At 46.6% G+C, this 18,094-nt stretch overlaps 2 protein-coding genes across 3 annotated transcripts in view; one reads left to right on the plus strand and one right to left on the minus strand.

The window, feature by feature from the left end:
- Positions 1-12,467, plus strand: part of ZFYVE9 (zinc finger FYVE-type containing 9) — a 96,287-nt gene extending 83,820 nt beyond the window's left edge. The window contains exon 18 of the mRNA XM_073563600.1: positions 395-12,467. Within this exon, the coding sequence (XP_073419701.1) occupies positions 395-556 (162 nt within the window). The 3' untranslated portion in view covers positions 557-12,467. The remainder of the gene's footprint in view (positions 1-394) is intronic.
- A 1,248-nt stretch (positions 12,468-13,715) lies between these two features.
- CC2D1B (coiled-coil and C2 domain containing 1B) overlaps positions 13,716-18,094 on the minus strand; it is a 35,330-nt gene continuing 30,951 nt past the window's right edge. For both annotated transcript variants that reach the window (XM_073563602.1, XM_073563601.1), the window contains exons 22-25: positions 17,509-17,608; positions 17,144-17,237; positions 15,578-15,706; positions 13,716-15,007 (exon numbers count right to left, since the gene is read on the minus strand). In XM_073563602.1, coding sequence (XP_073419703.1) covers positions 15,005-15,007; positions 15,578-15,706; positions 17,144-17,237; positions 17,509-17,608 — 326 coding nt within the window. In that variant the 3' untranslated portion in view covers positions 13,716-15,004. The remainder of the gene's footprint in view (positions 15,008-15,577; positions 15,707-17,143; positions 17,238-17,508; positions 17,609-18,094) is intronic.

An 18,094-nucleotide genomic window follows, 5' to 3' on the forward strand; every position in this document is an offset into this window, starting at 1 on the left:
GTTATCTAAGCATGCTCGGGTGATAACCAAGTGTCTTGGGCGTGCTTGAATAATATGTTTGAGTCCCCATGGCTTCATGTCTTGTGGCTGTTCGACAGCTGCAACACATGCAGGAATTTGCCTATCAAACAGGAAATCCTCTCCATGTGTTGTGGCTGGCCAACAGCCGCGAGACATTCAGCCACGGGGATTCGAAGATATAATTCGAGCATGCCGAAAACACTCGGTTAGCATCAGAGCATGCTCAGATAACACCTTATTCGAGCTTGTTCGCTCATCTCTAGTCACGATGCCAAAGAGGCACGCAGATGTGGAAACTGGCTGCCACGGAGGACCAAAGTGCACGCCAGATTGAATAGCTAATCTCTTAATTGTTTGCACATGTGTTTTTCAGGTCGGATACCAAGCAGGAAGTAATGGGCAACCGCTGCCTCCTCGCTACACCCATGATTTGGACAGTGCCTTGGTGCCAGTGATACATGGGGGCACGTGTCAGATAAATGAGGGCCCAGTAACCATGGAACTCATTTTTTATATCTTGGAAAACATCTCATAGGGATGATATGAGCGTGTCCTCAAAAAAAAGAAAAGAAAAAACAAAAAAACTGCCGCTGGCTGAACCATTTGCACTTTAATCATGGAAGATTCATGTTTGTTTTCTTTTGCTAACACTAGTACTAGGTCAGGGTGCGAGAGGTGGACACTAGAATGCTTTAAACCTTCTATGCATAGCCCGTGGAGAGTGTCTCGTTGCAAGGAGGGCGCTCTGTAAAGTGGAAATCTGCGGGTTAAAAACAAACAAAAACTGAAGAATCGTGCGATTTGGGTGGGAGATGGAAGAAAGACCCTCAAAGTGCAACACAAAGAATATCCTATATACAATCAGGAATATCTCACTCTGACCTCATTGAAATCATCGCTGCAAACGTCTCCGCTCGCGTTCTCTCTCACTGTTTCATCCTGTCCAAGTTTACACTGTTACAGACCAGCCTGAATTTCCTCACCCGTTTTCGGTTTGTATCCTCATGTACAATGCATGGCAATGGAGACCGAGATACACAGCCTGTAGTGTTGATATTATCACCTCTCAGCACAAGTGCATGAAATCAGATGCTGATCGCTCGCAGCGGTTCTTATTTGCAAGTGCAGCAATATTATTTTATACTGTTCAGGAGCGCACAAGTTTTTATTTCTATTTATTTTATTTTTTTTTAATCCACTTTGTTGTTCATTCGTGGCACCAAGTGGAAATCAGAAGACCACCGAGAGGCAGACAACTCTGAGACAATGCATTAAACAGTTGATTAACCAAACCCATCCCTGCAGCTTCACCGGTGGACGGTAATGAGGTGACGTTTACAATACATGTTCGTCTTCGAGACCGTATACTGCACACTACAGTTATCGGCGCAATGCCGTGCATTCTGGCATTTGTAGTCCTCGCGGAAACTATCACAGTATTTATTCCCTTTTAGGTCGGAGTCAGTATAACACTATCCGCAAAGTACAATGCGGCCATTGTTCAATACACCAAATAAGCCGCTTTAATTTATGTTCAGGAAATTCAGCTTTTGGGGACCTTTATTGGGCCTCCCTCATCTCCCCGATCATCTGTGATCGAACTCATATTTATTCACATCGTTTGTGTCCTGGTATTTATGTCTGTCCTTTCATAATGTTTTTTTTTTTTTTACTGTGTCATTACAATACTTGTCTAATTAGTCGCATCTTTATGGCTTCTGGCAAAATAGGATTTTTTTTTACTAAAAGCCTGAAAAAGAGATTTCCAGTGCCTAGCGTATGTTCTTATGATATGGAATTACACGTTATTACTGGCAGGGAGACAAGTCGTCTTTTCCAACTCGTCTGTTTTAGGAAATCTTTGCATTGTGCTGTTCTTCTTGGAAATGTAAGACTAAGTTGTAGTTCTTGCCAGTAGGGATTATTCCACCGTCCCATCGGCCATGATATTGTCAGACAATGTAGCAACGGTAACCTTTGTGACAAATGTACTGCCGTCCATAGCGCCATTAATTCCACAGCGCTTTACAGATATCATCACTGTCCCCATAGGGAATGTAGATTGTGAGCCCCAATCAGTATGTCTTTGGGGTGTAGGAGGAAACTGGAGAACTTGTAGGAAACCCACAGAAACACGGGGAGAACATACAAAGTCCCAGATGTTGTCCTGGTATGAATTTGAACCCAGGACCCCAGCGCTGCAAGGCTGCAGTGCTAACCACTGAGCCACCGAAATGTAACACCCAGTTGTCAACTTAGATTGGGGCTTACATGGTGACAATAGACATTCAAGGACAAATCGCACAATTTTGGAGTTGCAAGGATATTTTCATTGGAGTCTACAGGAATAAAGTCACATGGTGGCAACACAACCTCATGGGCAATCCTAAAGGGTGATATTGCACTGCAACACCTTGATCTTCATAACACGTGAATGTTTCCAGGAGTAATAGCTGAGGAACAACACATTCCAGAGTTTTAAGCAACGATGCTTCACCAGGAGGTTGAGTAAATGATTCGCAGAACCCTGGACCAGTGGCCACTTTGGTAGTCTGCGGATGCTGGACAAGAGCCCTGGGAGCCTCCTACCTGCTGGGTTCACTGGCATGTGTCTTTCCACAACATCGATACACCAAGCCTACTAAGATGTGCTGGGGACGCCAGCAGGTGCAAGAAGGTTCACAGCTGCCATGGACTACAGAATTGGCTCCTGAACCAGAATCTTGCAAATGTTTCTACTCTTTGGTCCTTTAGGGGGAGGTTTTGTATTTTCACAAATTCTGGCCAAATCTCTTGCAGTGATGCATTTAATCTCCTGTAGTTACATCCGACGCAGTAACGGGACTAAAGACATTTCTCCAGTGATGGATGCAGTCACTGCAGACCCAATGGTCAGCTGTGGGGTAAGTGAAGAATTCCTTCAAGGAGATACTAATGCTGCTTCACCAGATGTAGGATGCTCCTCAGTCTGTAGTGTTCAGGGTTTGGGGCTGAGGGCAAAGATGGTGGTTATTGATCCATTCAGACTGATTATCGGCAAACAAGCTTTCATTGCAATGCTTCCTGATTATCGGACCATGTCACCCTGTCAGTGATCATCGAACATACAAGCAAAACGCTCTATCTTTAGGTGATCAGATTAGAAATAACAGGATTTTTTGGGTTGCTTACCGTAAAATCTGTTTCTCGGAGCCTTCATTGGGGGACACAGAGACCATGGGTGTATGCTGCTGCCACTAGGAGGCTGACACTATGCATAAAAAAAGGTTAGCTCCTCCTCCACAGTGTACACCCCACCGACCGGCAGGGAATTCCTCAGTTAGTGAGAAAGCAGTAGGAGAAGTAACAGAATAGATTGAAAACAGAACAAACAACTCAACTGTAACCAATCAACCAAAATAAGAACAGGAGTTGTAGAACATGGGAGGGTGCTGTGTCCCCCAATGAAGGCTCCGAGAAACAGATTTTACGGTAAGCAACCCAAAAAATCCTGTTTTCTCGTTCGCCTTATTGGGGGACACAGAGACCATGGGACGTCCCAAAGCAGTCCCTGGGGTGGGAAAACAAACTTCCATCAGGCCAGCGGACTCACCACGGCAGCCTGCAGAATCCTCCTACCTAGGCTGGCGTCCGCCGAAGCGTAGGTTTGGACTTTGTAGAATTTCACAAACGTGTGAACCGAAGACCAGGTTGCAGCTTTGCAAAGCTGCAGCGCGGAAGCCCTATGGCGTACCTCCCAGTAGGCACCCACTGCCCTGGTAGAGTGCGCTCTGATCCCTGGAGGAGCCACTCGATACTTAACTCGGTAGGCCTCCAAAATTGCCGATCTGATCCAGCGAGTAATCGTGGCCTTTGAAGCTGGGTGACCTTTCCGCGCCTCATCTGGAATGATGAAAAGACTGTCTTTCGCAAGGAAGTTGTCCTGGATAGATAGACTCTCATCGCCCTGACCACATCCAGCTTGTTCAAGGACCGCTCCCGAGGATGAGTTGGACTCGGACAGAAGGACGGAAGAACAATATCCTCATTGAGGTGGAAAGAGGACACCACCTTAGGCAGGAAAGAGGGCGGGAGCCGCAGAACTACCTTATCCTGGTGGAGTACCAAAAAATTGGAACGGCAAGAAAGCCGCCAATTCCGACACGCCGGATGGAAGTGATGGCCACCAGAAAGGCTACCTTCCAAGAAAGGAGAGAAAGGGAAACATCCCTGAGAGGTTCAAAAGGAGGACCTTGCAGAATCTCGAGAACCAGATTAAGATCCCATGGATGTACGGGCGCTCGGAATAGAGGAGCCGTGTGAGCCACGCCTTGAAGAAAGGTTTTGACCTGAGGACGGGAGGCCAACGTCTTCTGAAATAAAATGGACAGTGCCGAAACTTGACCCTTCAAAGAGCTGAGGGCAAGCCCCGCATCCAGCCCTGCCTGAAGAAACGCCAGAACCGAAGGGAGCGAAAAGCACATGGGTGCGATGTCATTGGCCTCACACCAAGTGAAATAGGCCTTCCAGACACGGTAATAAATTTTGGAAGATGATGGCTTTCTGGCTCGGATCATAGTATGAATTACTCGATCGGAAAATCCTGCCCGTTTCAAAACCTCGGTCTCAACAGCCACGCCGTTAAATTGAGCGACTGAGAAGTGGGGTGGCAAATCTGGCCTTGAGACAGCAGATCTGCCCTGTCTGGAATCTTCCAGAGGGCGTCCACGAGAAGGTTGACGATGTCCGCGAACCAAGACCTTCTGGGCCAATTCGGGGCGATGAGAATGACTGGGATTCCTTCTGCTTTGATCTTCAACAGTTTGGGAAGAAGAGGCAGGGGAGGAAACAGGTAGGGGAGTTCGAACTGCGACCAAGGAACGGCCAGAGCGTTGCCGCCCACTGCCATAGAGACCTGGATACAAACTGTGGGACTTTCCTGTTGAGGCGAGACGCCAGCAGGTCTACGTCCGGGGTTCCCCATCGACGGCAGAGCAGATGAAACACCTCCGGATGTAGGGACCACTCTCCCGCCGCGAGACCCTCGCGGCTGAGAAAATCGGCGGCCCAGTTGTCTACGTTGGGAATGTGTACCGTGGAAATTGTCGGCACGGAAACCTCTGCCCATTGAAGAATCTTGGACACTTCTGCTAGGGCTGAGACACTCCGTGTCCCCCCTTGGCGGTTGACATATGCCACCGCTGTGGCATTGTCTGTCTGAATCCGGACAGGCAGGCCCCTGAGGAGCCTCTCCCAGTGAACGAGAGCCAGATGAATCGCTCGTATCTCTAGGACGTTGATCGGCAGAGCTGATTCCTGAGACGACCATCGACCCTGAACAGTGTGATTGCGGAACACTGCCCCCCAGCCGAGGAGGCTGGCATCCATTGTTACAATCTGCCAGTGAACGGGAAGAAAAGACCGCCCCAAGAGGATGAGAGGTGACGTCAACCACCAGTTGAGTGACCGTTTGATCTGGCGTGAAAGACGAACAGGACGATCCAGGGACAGAGCCGACCTGTTCCACCTCGACAGGATGGCGTGTTGGAGAGGTCTGGCCTGAAATTGGGCAAAGGGAACTGCCTCTATCGCCGCCACCATCTTTCCCAGGACCCTCATGGTTGTTCGGAGGGACGGAAATCATGTGATCTGCAGCGATCGTACATCCAGCTGCAGGCAAAGAATCTTCTCTTGTGGGAGAAAGACCCTTGCCCGACGAGTGTCAAACAGTAGGCCCAGAAACACAAGACGCTGAGTAGGAACCAGACAGGACTTTTTCCTGTTGACGATCCACCCGAAATTGGAAAGGGTGTCTAAGACTATCGTCAGCCATAGGCGAGCCTGTTGAAAAGAGGAAGCTTTGATCAGAATGTCGTCGAGGTACGGAAAAAGGACGAGACCTCTGATCCTCAACAAGGCCATCAACGCAGCCATGATCTTCGTGAAGACTCTGGGTGCGGTGGCGAGACCGAAGGGCAGCGCGATGAACTGGTAATGTTCCTGGCGAATCGCAAAACGCAGGAACTGCTGATGTCCGGAGAATATGGGAACATGTAGATGGGCATCTTGGATGTCTATTGAACACATGAATTCCTGCTCCTCCATGGAAGCAATTACCGAACGAACCGACTCCATCCGAAAGTGGCGGAGGCGGACTTTTTTGTTGAGTAGCTTGAGATCCAAGATGGGTCGGACCGCCCCGTCTTTTTTCGGCACCACAAATAGGTTCGAATAAAACCCTGTGAAACGCTCCGCCTCAGGAACGGGCACAATCACCGCGGAACTGAGGAGAGAGGCGATGGCTGTAAAGAACCCCGGGATCAAGGCTGGATCTTTTGGAGGGTGGGATTCGAAGAAACGATCCCGTGGAAGAGAGATGAACTCTATCTTGTATCCTGACGATACAACCTCCCTGACCCAAGCGTCCTCTACTGAGGCCAGCCAGACGTCCCTGAAGAAGAGGAGTCGACCTCCCAATTGGAAGGGACCCTCGGAAGTCCGACGATAGTCATGCTGATGTGGACCGTCCAGATCTGGATGGTCTGCCCTGGGAAGAGTGCGAGCGCCAGGAGGGGGTGGGTCTGAAGGAAACTTTCTTTCTCTCCTGGCGTGCCTGCGGTCTCTGTTGGTTGGAGGGGTTCTCCGCCATATTGAAACGGCGGAAAGTCTGAAAGGGACGAAACTGATGCCTTAGTGGGGGCCTGCGAGGCTTCGACTGAGGGAAAAGGGAACTCGTGCCTCCGGTGGCGTCCTTAATAACCTGATCCAATTGGGATCCAAAGAGGCGCACTCCCTGAATAGGCAGATTAGTAAGAGACTTCTTAGAAGACAAGTCCACCTGCCAAGCCTTGAGCCAAATCGTACGTCGGATTGCCACTACGTTGCTTGACGCCTGAACTGCGCAGGATGCGTCATCCAAAGAAGCAGAAAGCAGATAATCCCCCGTATGGGAGATCTGATTGGCGACATCGGCCAATCGCTCTGGTTGTGCTTTATCTAGGATGCCCTAACGAAGATCCTCTGCCCAAGTAGCTATGGCCTTTGCTGCCCAAGATGAAGCAAAGATTGGACATACCGCCGCTGAAGCCGCTTTGAATGCAGACTTTGCTAGGGATTCTATAATCCTATCATTAGAATCCTTTAAAGACGCCACACCTGAAAGCGTGAGAACCGTGTTATTAGAAAGTCTGGACATGGGTAAGTCCACCGAGGGAGAAGCAGACCAGTTGTCCGTGAGCTCTTTGGCAAACGGGTACAGCACGCCAAGACGCTTTCCTCTTTGAAAGCGTCTGGTCGGATCTTCTCTTTCCTTGGTAAAAATCTTTCCAAACTCGGAATGGAAAGGAAATACCCTGGAGAGTGTTTCCGCCCGTCTGAACGAAACCTCCTGATCTGAGGATTTTGCATGGGAGTCAGCAATGTCGAAGGTATGGTGAATCGCTGCAATGAGGTCCTGCACCGTAACCTTCATATTCGCATCCTGGTCCGAATCCAGCTCTAAAATCCCCTCAGATGACCTGTCCGAGAACGCTTCACCTGACTCGGGAGAGGAGGCCCGGGAAGGAGGCTGCTGAGAAGGGCTATGTGGTGAGATGGGACGAGGAGAGGATTCCGGCTGGAGATCCTGCCTGGGTCTTTTGCGACTAACGCTAGCTGGCTCAAATGGGATCTCTTGAGACCTGCTGGACCCTGCAGAATTGTCCAGGGGCAACTTATCGAGAACGGCTACTAGGGACTGAGACACCCTGGTGAAGTCTGCCACTGATTGTGATAGAGACGAAGCCCAGCCAGGCATGGGGGGGTTCACTCTCACATGGGGCCATAGATGGCTCCTGAGCGGTGTCAGGCTGAATTGGATTGCTGCAGTCTAGGCAGAGGGGAGTGGACTGACCTGAGGGAAGTTTGCGATTGCAAGAAGAACATGCAAAGAACTTGACTAGAGTGCAGGAGGGAGCCGTAGGGCGGGCACGATCAGATTTAGAGTTAGACATAGTGAGTAACTGAGGTAGTGCCGGGAGGTTGGGGGACAGAAGGCAGAGAAGGGTGTCAGTCTGCAGATGCAGAGCTACTCATGGTCCGGTGACCCCAGAGATGATGCTATCCGACTTGTCTGCAGATGCAGGTCCTAGCGAAATCCGGCTGACAGGCCAAGAGAGCAATATCCGGCTGACAGGCCAGGAGAACGGTGTCCGGCTGACAGGCTGAGAAGATGGCGACCCGCCTGAGAGGAACGGAGAAGACGCGCGCTTCCAGGGGAAGAAGGGCGGAGCTAACTGCCGGGCTGAAAAAGGCACCGCCTGCTGGCCAAGAACAGGCTGGGGTGCAAGAGGACAGCGGTGGGAGGACCTGGAACGGGCGGGAGAGAAGCCTGCTTAGTAGAAAGGGGCGGGGCGTGGCCGCGACGCTGCAGTAGGCCCGATTTGAAGCCGGGGCCTAAATTAATAGCGGCGGCTGCCTGTCAGCACGGGGTCGGCGCGGAGGTGCCACAGCATGAGCGCTGCCGCAAAAAAAAAAACTGCCAGGGGAGAAGGAAACGATTGTAAGAAAGCGGAGGCTGCCTGGAAGTGCAGGATGGCCGGTGTCCGCAGCGCTACTGCATCCCTGCTCCAAGGGGAACGCTGCGACCGTGCCGACTGAGAGGGAGGCGAGTGGTCCCCAATACTTACCCGTCCTGGGCCCGGATTCCTGTTGAATAAAGGTACCTTGTTCCTGAAGAGTGTCTGTGTCTCGTCCAACTGACAGGCTCTGGTAGGCGAGTGGGAGGGAGACGGACGACAAGGACCCTTTGAATCGCTGACACGTCTTCGTGTTGGCGTCCGCCAGGAAGGCTGCTGGTCCTGCCGCGGAGAGCTGCGAGGATACGGGGTGGCAGTACACGCCGTACTCACAGACTCCTTGTGGGAGTACAGATGTGACTGTTCACTCTGTATCCCTCCGGGAAAACCTGAAAAGAAATGAGGCACACCGAGGTAGATATGGGTCTAATCAAAGACCCGTGTCCACCTCCTACTGACACTAAGCTAAACTGAGGAATTCCCTGCCGGTCGGTGGGGTGTACACTGCGGAGGAGGAGCTAACCTTTTTTTTGTGCATAGCGTCAGCCTCCTACTGGCAGCAGCATACACCCATGGTCTCTCTGTCCCCCAATAAGGCAAACGAGAAAAAATAATTAGTACACCGATCACCTATATGGGGACCTATTAGGGACTGCGGGAAAGCCCAGCACAGCACTCGGCATTCCCACAGGCAATGAATGGAGCAGCGGTTGAGCACGTGCATGGTCGCACCATCCTGGCAATCATTGTGGGTCCCAGAGGTGATCACCGATCCTGCGGACAGATCACTTCTTTTCACTTAACCTCTTTAATGTGTTACGACCCACAGTCACCAATCATTAAATGAATCTGTATTAATAGCGGTAGCTGGTTGGTCATAGGTCGGATCAATAACAGCGGCACCCGCTGTCCTGAGTCCCCCACTGCTATTGAGGAAACTGATTTTTAGGTTTTATCTGAAAATTATATGAGGAAGTTTCATTCTAGCCCATTCACTGATAATAATGTAATAATCAAAATCATTCCGGAATTTCGATCTCCCAACCTCTGCAAACAAGCATCTTTCCTAATAACAGATTTGTATAGATTAAAAAAAAAAAAAAAATGCTGTTACTAAAGTTATGGATCCACCACCAATTTTATGAAGCAAAACTCAACTAGGTCTGAGAAAGAAAAATAAGGGACAACTCTTACATTCCCTTTAATGTCACCCAAATATATTGTTTAAATAATTTTTGTGATGTATTATTTTTTTTTTTGTCACAGGTTTTTGATAAATTTTCACACTGGTCACAGGAGCTATTTTATACTTTCTGTTCTTTACAGAAGAACTTTAAGAAGTGTCATTAGTGGGCAGCATTAAGGGCATGTCACACTAAGAGATATCGCTAGCAATATCGCTATAACTAGTGACGTTATAGCGATATTGCTAGCGATATCTCTGTGTCTGATACTTACCTACGACCGGCTCCCCCGCTGGTCGCGCGAGAACGTTCAGGACTGTTTCTCGTCGTCAGCTTCCTGCGGCGCTTCCTGCTGTGAGGACGAGCGACGCGTGGAGCCAGGCGGGAGGACGCAGGATCGCCTGGTGTGACAGGTAAGTAGCGATCCCCGTCCCCAACGATGTCGCTAGTGAGATCTGCCTGTGTGGCAGCTCACTAGCGACCACTTAGCGATGTACCAGCGATCCTGACCGCGTCATATCGCTGGTCGGGATCGCTGGTACATCGCTAAGTGTGACAGTACCTTTACAGTGACAGGTAACAGCTCTGTACACATCTGATAACACAGGATCCACTCATCACAATAGGTGATGTCACAGCTCTCCTCCTGTGCAAGACTGATAACATCTCTATATGCAGTAGATAACACAGGATCCACTCATCACAGTAGTGATGTCATAGCTCACCTCCTGTGCAAGACTGATAACACCTTTATTATACATAAGATAACACAGGATACACCATTTACAATAGATGTCATAGCTCACCTCCTCCCCCCTCTTGTGCAATGACTAATGACACAGGATCCACCATTCACAATAGATATCACAGCCCACCTCCTCCTGTACAATGGCTGATATCTCTATATACTGTAGATAACAGAGGATCCACCATTCACAATAGGTAATGTCACAGCTCACCACCTCCTCCTCCTGTATATTGACTGATAATGCCTCTATATACAGTAGATAACACAGGATCCACCATTCACAATAGGTGACGTCACAGCTCACCTCCTGTACAAGGACTGATAGCACCTTTATATACATAAGATAACACAGGATACACCATTTACAATAGATGTCATAGCTCACCCCTCCCCCTCTTGTGCAATGACTAATGACAGGATCCAACCATTCACAATAGATCTCAAAGCCCACCTCTATATACAGTAGATAACACAGGATGCACCATTCACAATAGGTGATGACACATCTCACCTCCTCCCCCTTTTGTGAAGTGACTGATGTCACATGATCCACCATTCACAGTAAATTTACAGCTCACCTTCTCCTGTACAATGACTGATTACACCTCTATATAAAGACCCACCATTCACAATGGGAATTGTCAGAGCTCACCCCATCCCCCTGCCTTCATGATGACCTTTGCACATGCTCATTAGATCTTTCATTGCAAACTAGGTCAGGCAGCTTATTGCTGCTAATGTGAATTTCCTGAAGAAAAAAAAGTGTCTAAAAAAAACCACCCCAGTGGCTGGTGTGAAAATTACAAGATTTTTACTTATTTTAAATGCAGGTTGTGAGATAAAAAAAAAAAAGTTATGTTGATCTGTGTGGGTCCCGGAGACCACCACCGATGGTCAAAACCAAGCTCTCGGCTCATCCTCAAGCATGAGTAGAGTGATGTATGGGCTCAATCGTGAGTCTGTGGGTCCATACACTGCACTGCTCATGCTAGAGAATGAGCGGAGAGCTTCTCCCCCCCTTCTATCTAGCACCTAGACCCCCCCACCGATAGTCACTGCTGACCCAATATACTTGTATTGCTTCAGCACGGCTTTCATTGTCTCTGCTTACTGTGTCCTGGCCGTATGACCATCACATGGGGTGTCATCACAAGACTATCCAATCCAGAAAGATTGTCATCCAATTGAAATAATCAACGAAAACTCCCATTTACAAACAGCAAGCAGAGATCTTAAACAAGAAATAGATTTGTGAAATATATTGTGCGATGATCCGTAGGTGGCTGTGATCGATCGTGCCTCCCATAGAGGTGTCCCTTATATTCTTCTCTCACAGGGGGTGCAGTGTTGTACCCAGTGTTTTCTTTCGGCGCTGCGCCCCCGTTCTTGCCGTAGGTCGGCAGCACCTATGTGCAGATTTATATGTCCGGGGTTACGTTCCATGCGACTTCTTCAGGTGGAGCGGCCCTTCACGTCAGTGTTACATACCTATGCTATTCTCCTGTAGCGCTTTGCGGCAGCAGCGGATGATGAGGTTGGATCTGGCTGCAATGCATTGTTTTTAAAAGAACCATATCCAATAAGTCATGTAGCAATAGCCAGGGATGATGCAGTCCCTTTATAGATGGGAGGGGGCTGGATTTAGAACCCTGGACCAGTATTAGAATGTTCCGCATCGTATATGTGCATCTTTCACAGATAGGCTGGGTTTTGGGATAGTTGATATCAATGTGAATAGTCATTACTAAGCTCCGCGGTTATTCCTAGAGACTTCTCCTTCCCCGAGCTCCTTCATCGTCCTCCCACCCAGTCACTGCTCCGGCTCCCCAATATAATAGCCCCTCTTGTGTGTAAATAAGAATTTCTACAATGCTGTAAATCTGGGACATGATATAAGAAATCTCCTCTCTGCCTTTGTAACGCTGATAATGTGTTATATGTTGGACAATTAAACATGCCATCTGTCTTGTGTGTCCTGAATCCTGTTTTGTTTTTTGTTTTTACCCCGTGTTCCTTTCTTGTCCATAATATCACTGGTTTTACTGCCAAGAACATCCATTTAAAGTGAGTGTTGTCAGAATGAGAGACTGTTCAAACCAAGCACAGGCGCTCGGAGCCCCCTGGGTGTAGCCGAGCCATCTGGTGCACCTTTGCTCATATTTGTTCTCTGAGCTGACAGTCAAGGAAGGGATTGGCGAAGATAGATGCAAGTAGGTAAGAAGGTGGCCACACCAAGGGTGCACTGAGCGCATGTGCTTGGTTTGAACAGTTTTTTTTTTTTGCGCTAACATATGCCTTTTAAATTGGATCATTCTAGTTGCCCAACCTCTTTATTATTATTAATAATATGGCCATTGTAATCACAGCTATCGCACAGCCTTTTGGAACAACCTAAATCACAGCAGGACCTTTTCTTGCATACTACAACACAACATATGGCATTCTTATATTTGACATTTCTCTTTCCTACCAAATGACCCCCCAAAAATGGGTTTTCCTGCATGTTATCAAGTTTAGGAGAAACATTGTCCTTCTAGAATAAAAAGAATGTTAGTGTCACAAATTATACTTGGTATATAAGATTATTTTTTTAGGGGGTTGATGCTCCCGTGCCTCCTGTTAAGCATGGATTGGTTCGTTTTGTTACAAGTTTTCTGCATAAAATTCACATATTGGATGGCACATTGGGACAAGAGCCTAACAAGTTTCTTAAAGGGGGTTGTATTAAGATTTTGAGAACAGAATTTAGTTTTTATTTAAAGAAACAGCGCCACTCATGTCCATGGCCACATCTGGTATTGCAGCCAATCTTCATTTGTGCTGCAATGCTAGGTACAGCAATAAGGGACAGACCTTATTTTCTAAACCTGGACAATCCCTGTCCGGGGAGACTTGGCAAGTAGCCATGATCCACATTCCCCCCCTCCCCCCCCCCCCCATGTACAATGCTTTTAGAGGGTATATTAGCATGTGATAATACTGCATGGCACTGTAGCCTGCTATCACTGGATTTTATAAGCTCTCCAGGAAGATCCTATGATACCTCACTTGTTCTGATGCAAAATTATTTTGCTTGCTCCATTGGTCGAGTAACGATCATTATCTACTTTTTTGTTGACTATAAAATGTATTTTTCTTTTAATAAAACAAATTTTATTTTGTAATGCCAAGATTAATATTGTATTTTCTGCTGCAACCAAGAGGGGAAGAAAAAAAAAAAAAGCAGAGTGACATAAAAGGTGCCCCATTTCAATTTATTGATTTATTTTTTTTTACTATACAAGTGAATACAACATCTCCATATAGAACCATCCAGGAAGATAATAAATAAGAACAAAAATGGCTTCCTTTAACAGTCTGAACATTCATTTACACATGGCACAAACATTTCAACTATGGGGAAGAAAAAAAAAAAAATAAAAGTCGACAACTGTTATGGCAAATGCCTGTAAAGTGGAGATGTGTTTGGCCCCCAAAGGGTTAATCTGCATATGATTTTATCGTAGTCTGCAATGCAAAACTAAATGCTCTCGGCATGTCCTTACAGTCTTTAGATGTTAAAGCATGCTGAGAGTTGTTGTTCTGCATTGGCTACCTGTTGGAGACCCCACCCAGGCTTCAAAAAAAAAAAAAAAAAGGCACACAGAACACACAAAGCTAGAAACGTAGGTGACAGAACCCAATGACCCCGCAGTCTACAGACTGAACTGGTTGAAGGCACTTACAGGGAAAGGTTAATGATCGCTCTCTGCAGGACCAAACCTCTCCTTGCCAGAGTAGTCATGCTCGGGTGATCCCTAAAAAGGTACATAGTTCTCATTGAAGCCACCTTGGTGGATGAAGAAGTGGACTGTGGACCCCTAGTCAGGGTGATTTAACACCATTTCATACACAGGAGGGGGTCTCAGTGCGGCCCCTTCTTCCAGGCACACACCTATGTCACTTTCCAAGAAGAGTTGGAAAGCTTTAATCATTACAGCTATGTATGCACGCGTGGCTGTGCAGATTGCAAGAATTAGCATTTGCGCACCAGAAGCAAATCCATACTCAAGTTCCCCCCATCCCGAGGCCTTGTACTGCACTCTAGAGGAGAGGAGCTCATTGATAAACCCAATTTGGGGGAAGGAGACGATTGCAATGCAGTACAGGTTAGTCGCTGGTAGTTTTGTTGACTTACATTTTTTTTTTTCATATCACGCTTGTCCACTGGTTTTTGATAAATTGGAATATAGATCCTGATTTACATTCAACACGAGAAAAAAAAAGCCAGAGGTTACGCTAGGGTGACACCAAGTTATATTGTCAGTAAGGTATAGTGGCCGGCTTGGTCTAAGGGCCACAGAGGCTACCAGCACGGCTGACATTGTGCACGGATAAATGACAGCGTTCCTCCAACGTGCTTTGATGCTGTGGAAGATCCTTTGGTATGCAACTCCTCTCTCGGCCTGCAGGACATGTCATGGGCGTGAAAGGGCAGCATCTTCATTGCACAGGTTACTGTCTTCCTTTACTGCATCTCACTGAGTTTAAGAAAAAAAAAAAGATACAACGCCATTACTTTTAAGAGTCGGTACGGCAGACATATTTCTTTCTGCTGTGCTCATATACTGAAGCACCTGATTGAAAAAGTTGGCAGAATTGGTGAAATTATGCAAAAACACTTTTTGCCATATGTCAAGCAGTTTTACAGTAGTAAACTGCTTGATAAACTGGGCTCTAAGGCATCCCAATGGATGACATTAGGGGATACAAGGATTAATATGTTGAATTTTAACAACTGATCCTTTAGGGGGTCGTTGGTGCAGTTGGTAGGGTGAGAAGAAACCGGTTCAAAGGTGGAAAGTGAACGGGATCCAAAATGTGAGTAGACTGGGTGACTGATGCATATGGTTTAGACCCTGCTAAAAAGGGTATGGAAACCATTTACTCCCCTCTCCCAGCTGAGAACAAATAAGCCTTTGGCCATACTGCTGTATGGCAGCCTTAGGAAGAGTATGACTGAAGATCTGACTACAGCATTTGTAGCCATGCAGACTTAAAATAAGTAAAAACAGGTTTATTGCACTAATAAAGATATTAATTATAATTACCTTCCTTGTAACTGGATCCATCACCAACCATTTCTCTGTCACCGTCTGAAGGTCTTGTCCGTTAAGGGGTTCTCTGAGCCTAATTTTAACTTCCAGCTTCCCCCCTGTTGGTTTTCTTCCATCAAATACCTGCAATTCAAACAGTTGTCTTCAACAGCTGATATTTTGGCCAAACACCCCTTGAAAGATTGATGTGCAATACCAGAGGCAGTATATAGATGGCGCTTTTCTCTACAGATAGTGTTGCTGACACTTTTTTCTAATCACATAATCCTTTTACTGTAGCAATGGGAGATCAATATACTTTAGTTATTTAAAATACCTAGAGCTGAATTTTCATGTCTGGGTGATTATCACAGAAACATCCCTAAAAATAATATTAACCCCTTCATGACCGGATGTATTTTCAGTTTTGCTACCCTTCTTCCAAGAGCCATAACTGTTTTTTTTTTTGCGGGACGAGTTGAACTTTTGAACGACACCATTGGTTTTACCATGTCATGTACTAGAAAACGTGAAAAAAAAATTCCAAGTGTGGTGAAACTGCAAAAAAAAAAAAAAAAGAAAAAGTGCAATCCCACTTCAATAAATGCTAACACTGACCTGCCATTATGATTCTCTAGGTCATTATGAGTTCATAGACACCATTTATCTTTAGGTTCTTTTTTTATCTAAGTGGTGAAAAAAATTCCAAACTTTAAGGGAAAAAAAAAAAATTGTGCCATTTTCCGAGACCCGTAGCGTCTCCATTTTTCGTGATCTCGGGCTGGGTGAGGGCTTATTTTTTGTGCTGAGCTGATGTTTTTAATGATACCATTTTGGTGCAGATTGATCTTTTGATCACCCGTTATTGCATTTTAATACAATGACGCAGCGACCAAAAAAATAATTCTGCCGTTTTGACTTTTTTCTCACTACGCCGTTTAGTAATCAGGTTAATCCTTTGATAGATCGGGTGATTCTGAATATTTGTTTGATTTTTCTTTTTAATTGTTTTATTTTGAATGGAGCAAAACTGGGGTGATTTGAACCTTTACATTTTTTTTTATATTTTTAAAAACATTTTGTTTTTACGTTTGGCATGCTTCAATAGCCTACATGGGAGATTAGAAGCTGCCATAGCCCGCTCGGCTCTGCTGCGTACAGGCGATGATCAAACCACCTGCATGTAGTAGATTTACTGACTTGCTATGATCGCCGACCACGGGTTGGCGCTCATAGCAATCCGGCAGTGACAATCATAGAGGTCTGCAGGAGACCTCTGGTTGTCATGCCTACCCACCGGCGATCCACGATGATGTGACAAGGGTCAACGGTGGGCGAATTTCTGGCACGATGGCTGGAAGGGCGTGTTAGCTGCCGCTGTCAGTTTGACAGAGGCATTTAATGGGTTAATAGCCGCAAGTGGTTCACGATTCCAACGGCGGCTACTCTGGGCACATGTCAGCTGTTCAAAACAGCTGACATGTCCCTGGAAAGATGTGGGCTTCACCGCTGGAGCCCACATCAAAGGGAGGCTGTCCGATGACAGGAAGGGGTTATAAACAAGTAAGATTTCACATTTACCTCCACAATCTCCCGAATTTCACACTGCGTCTCCAGTTTGTCCAGTTTCACACTGGCTGTACCAATCTGCTTATCGCTCCTTAGCAAAAACACTCTGTAAACGATAAGAAACCAAGAGTAAGGAATGCAACCATATATAAACCCATTTGTTGGGAACACCTGGAATAGCAATGATCCCTACAGACATTAGAAATAATGACATCTCCTACCATCATTGACCTGCACAGCAATGCAAGTCATTCTATCCATGTGGCCTGATGTAAGACTGTATCTCAATTTGAGCACATGTGTGTCCTCAGTGATGCCCTTGTGCAGAAGAGAACCCTACACTCAGAAAATGACGTATATTGCAATCACATACTCACCCCTTATGGAAGATCTCAAACTTGATGCCTTTAGCCTGAACCACTCTCTTAAAGCCTCGGTGGTTGCGGTTAATGTTCAATTTAAATGACTGTTCATATTCTGAGGGAAAGTTAAAAAAAAAATCAAATAATGAAATAGTCAACATCCCCTTGAAACCTGATAACTGCGCTATGTCCAGTGCAAGGCCGAAGGGAGAAGACTTGACAGATTCTAGGCTTGGTGCTCGCCTTCACTCTTCTGTCTTTTGTATACCATATATCATCCAGCGGCCACGATTAGCGGGATCTGCCCATACATGTATTAAAAAGTGTTATGCAAGTAATGATTTTCATTCCAAAAACCTTGGGATACTATTCCTAGCTGCATAAACAACACAAATATCATGTGCTGTTGCTACAACACTGGACAGAATCAGTCTCCTCCCCACTCTGGAAGCTGAAATTAAAGTCCCGAGTTCCCCTAAGTATTAACACTATGATCCTGCAAATGTTCTGCTCCTTCTCTGACAGGCAGGATAGTAAACTCAATCTATTGCCGGCCCTCTAGTGAGCAGAGGTTCACAATGCAGTGAACGACAAGGTAGCT

This window comes from Dendrobates tinctorius, unplaced genomic scaffold (genome assembly GCF_039654945.1).
Source record: "Dendrobates tinctorius isolate UK_male_01 unplaced genomic scaffold, ASM3965494v1 ptg000396l, whole genome shotgun sequence".
In the NCBI taxonomy this organism is placed as follows: Eukaryota; Metazoa; Chordata; class Amphibia; order Anura; family Dendrobatidae; genus Dendrobates; species Dendrobates tinctorius.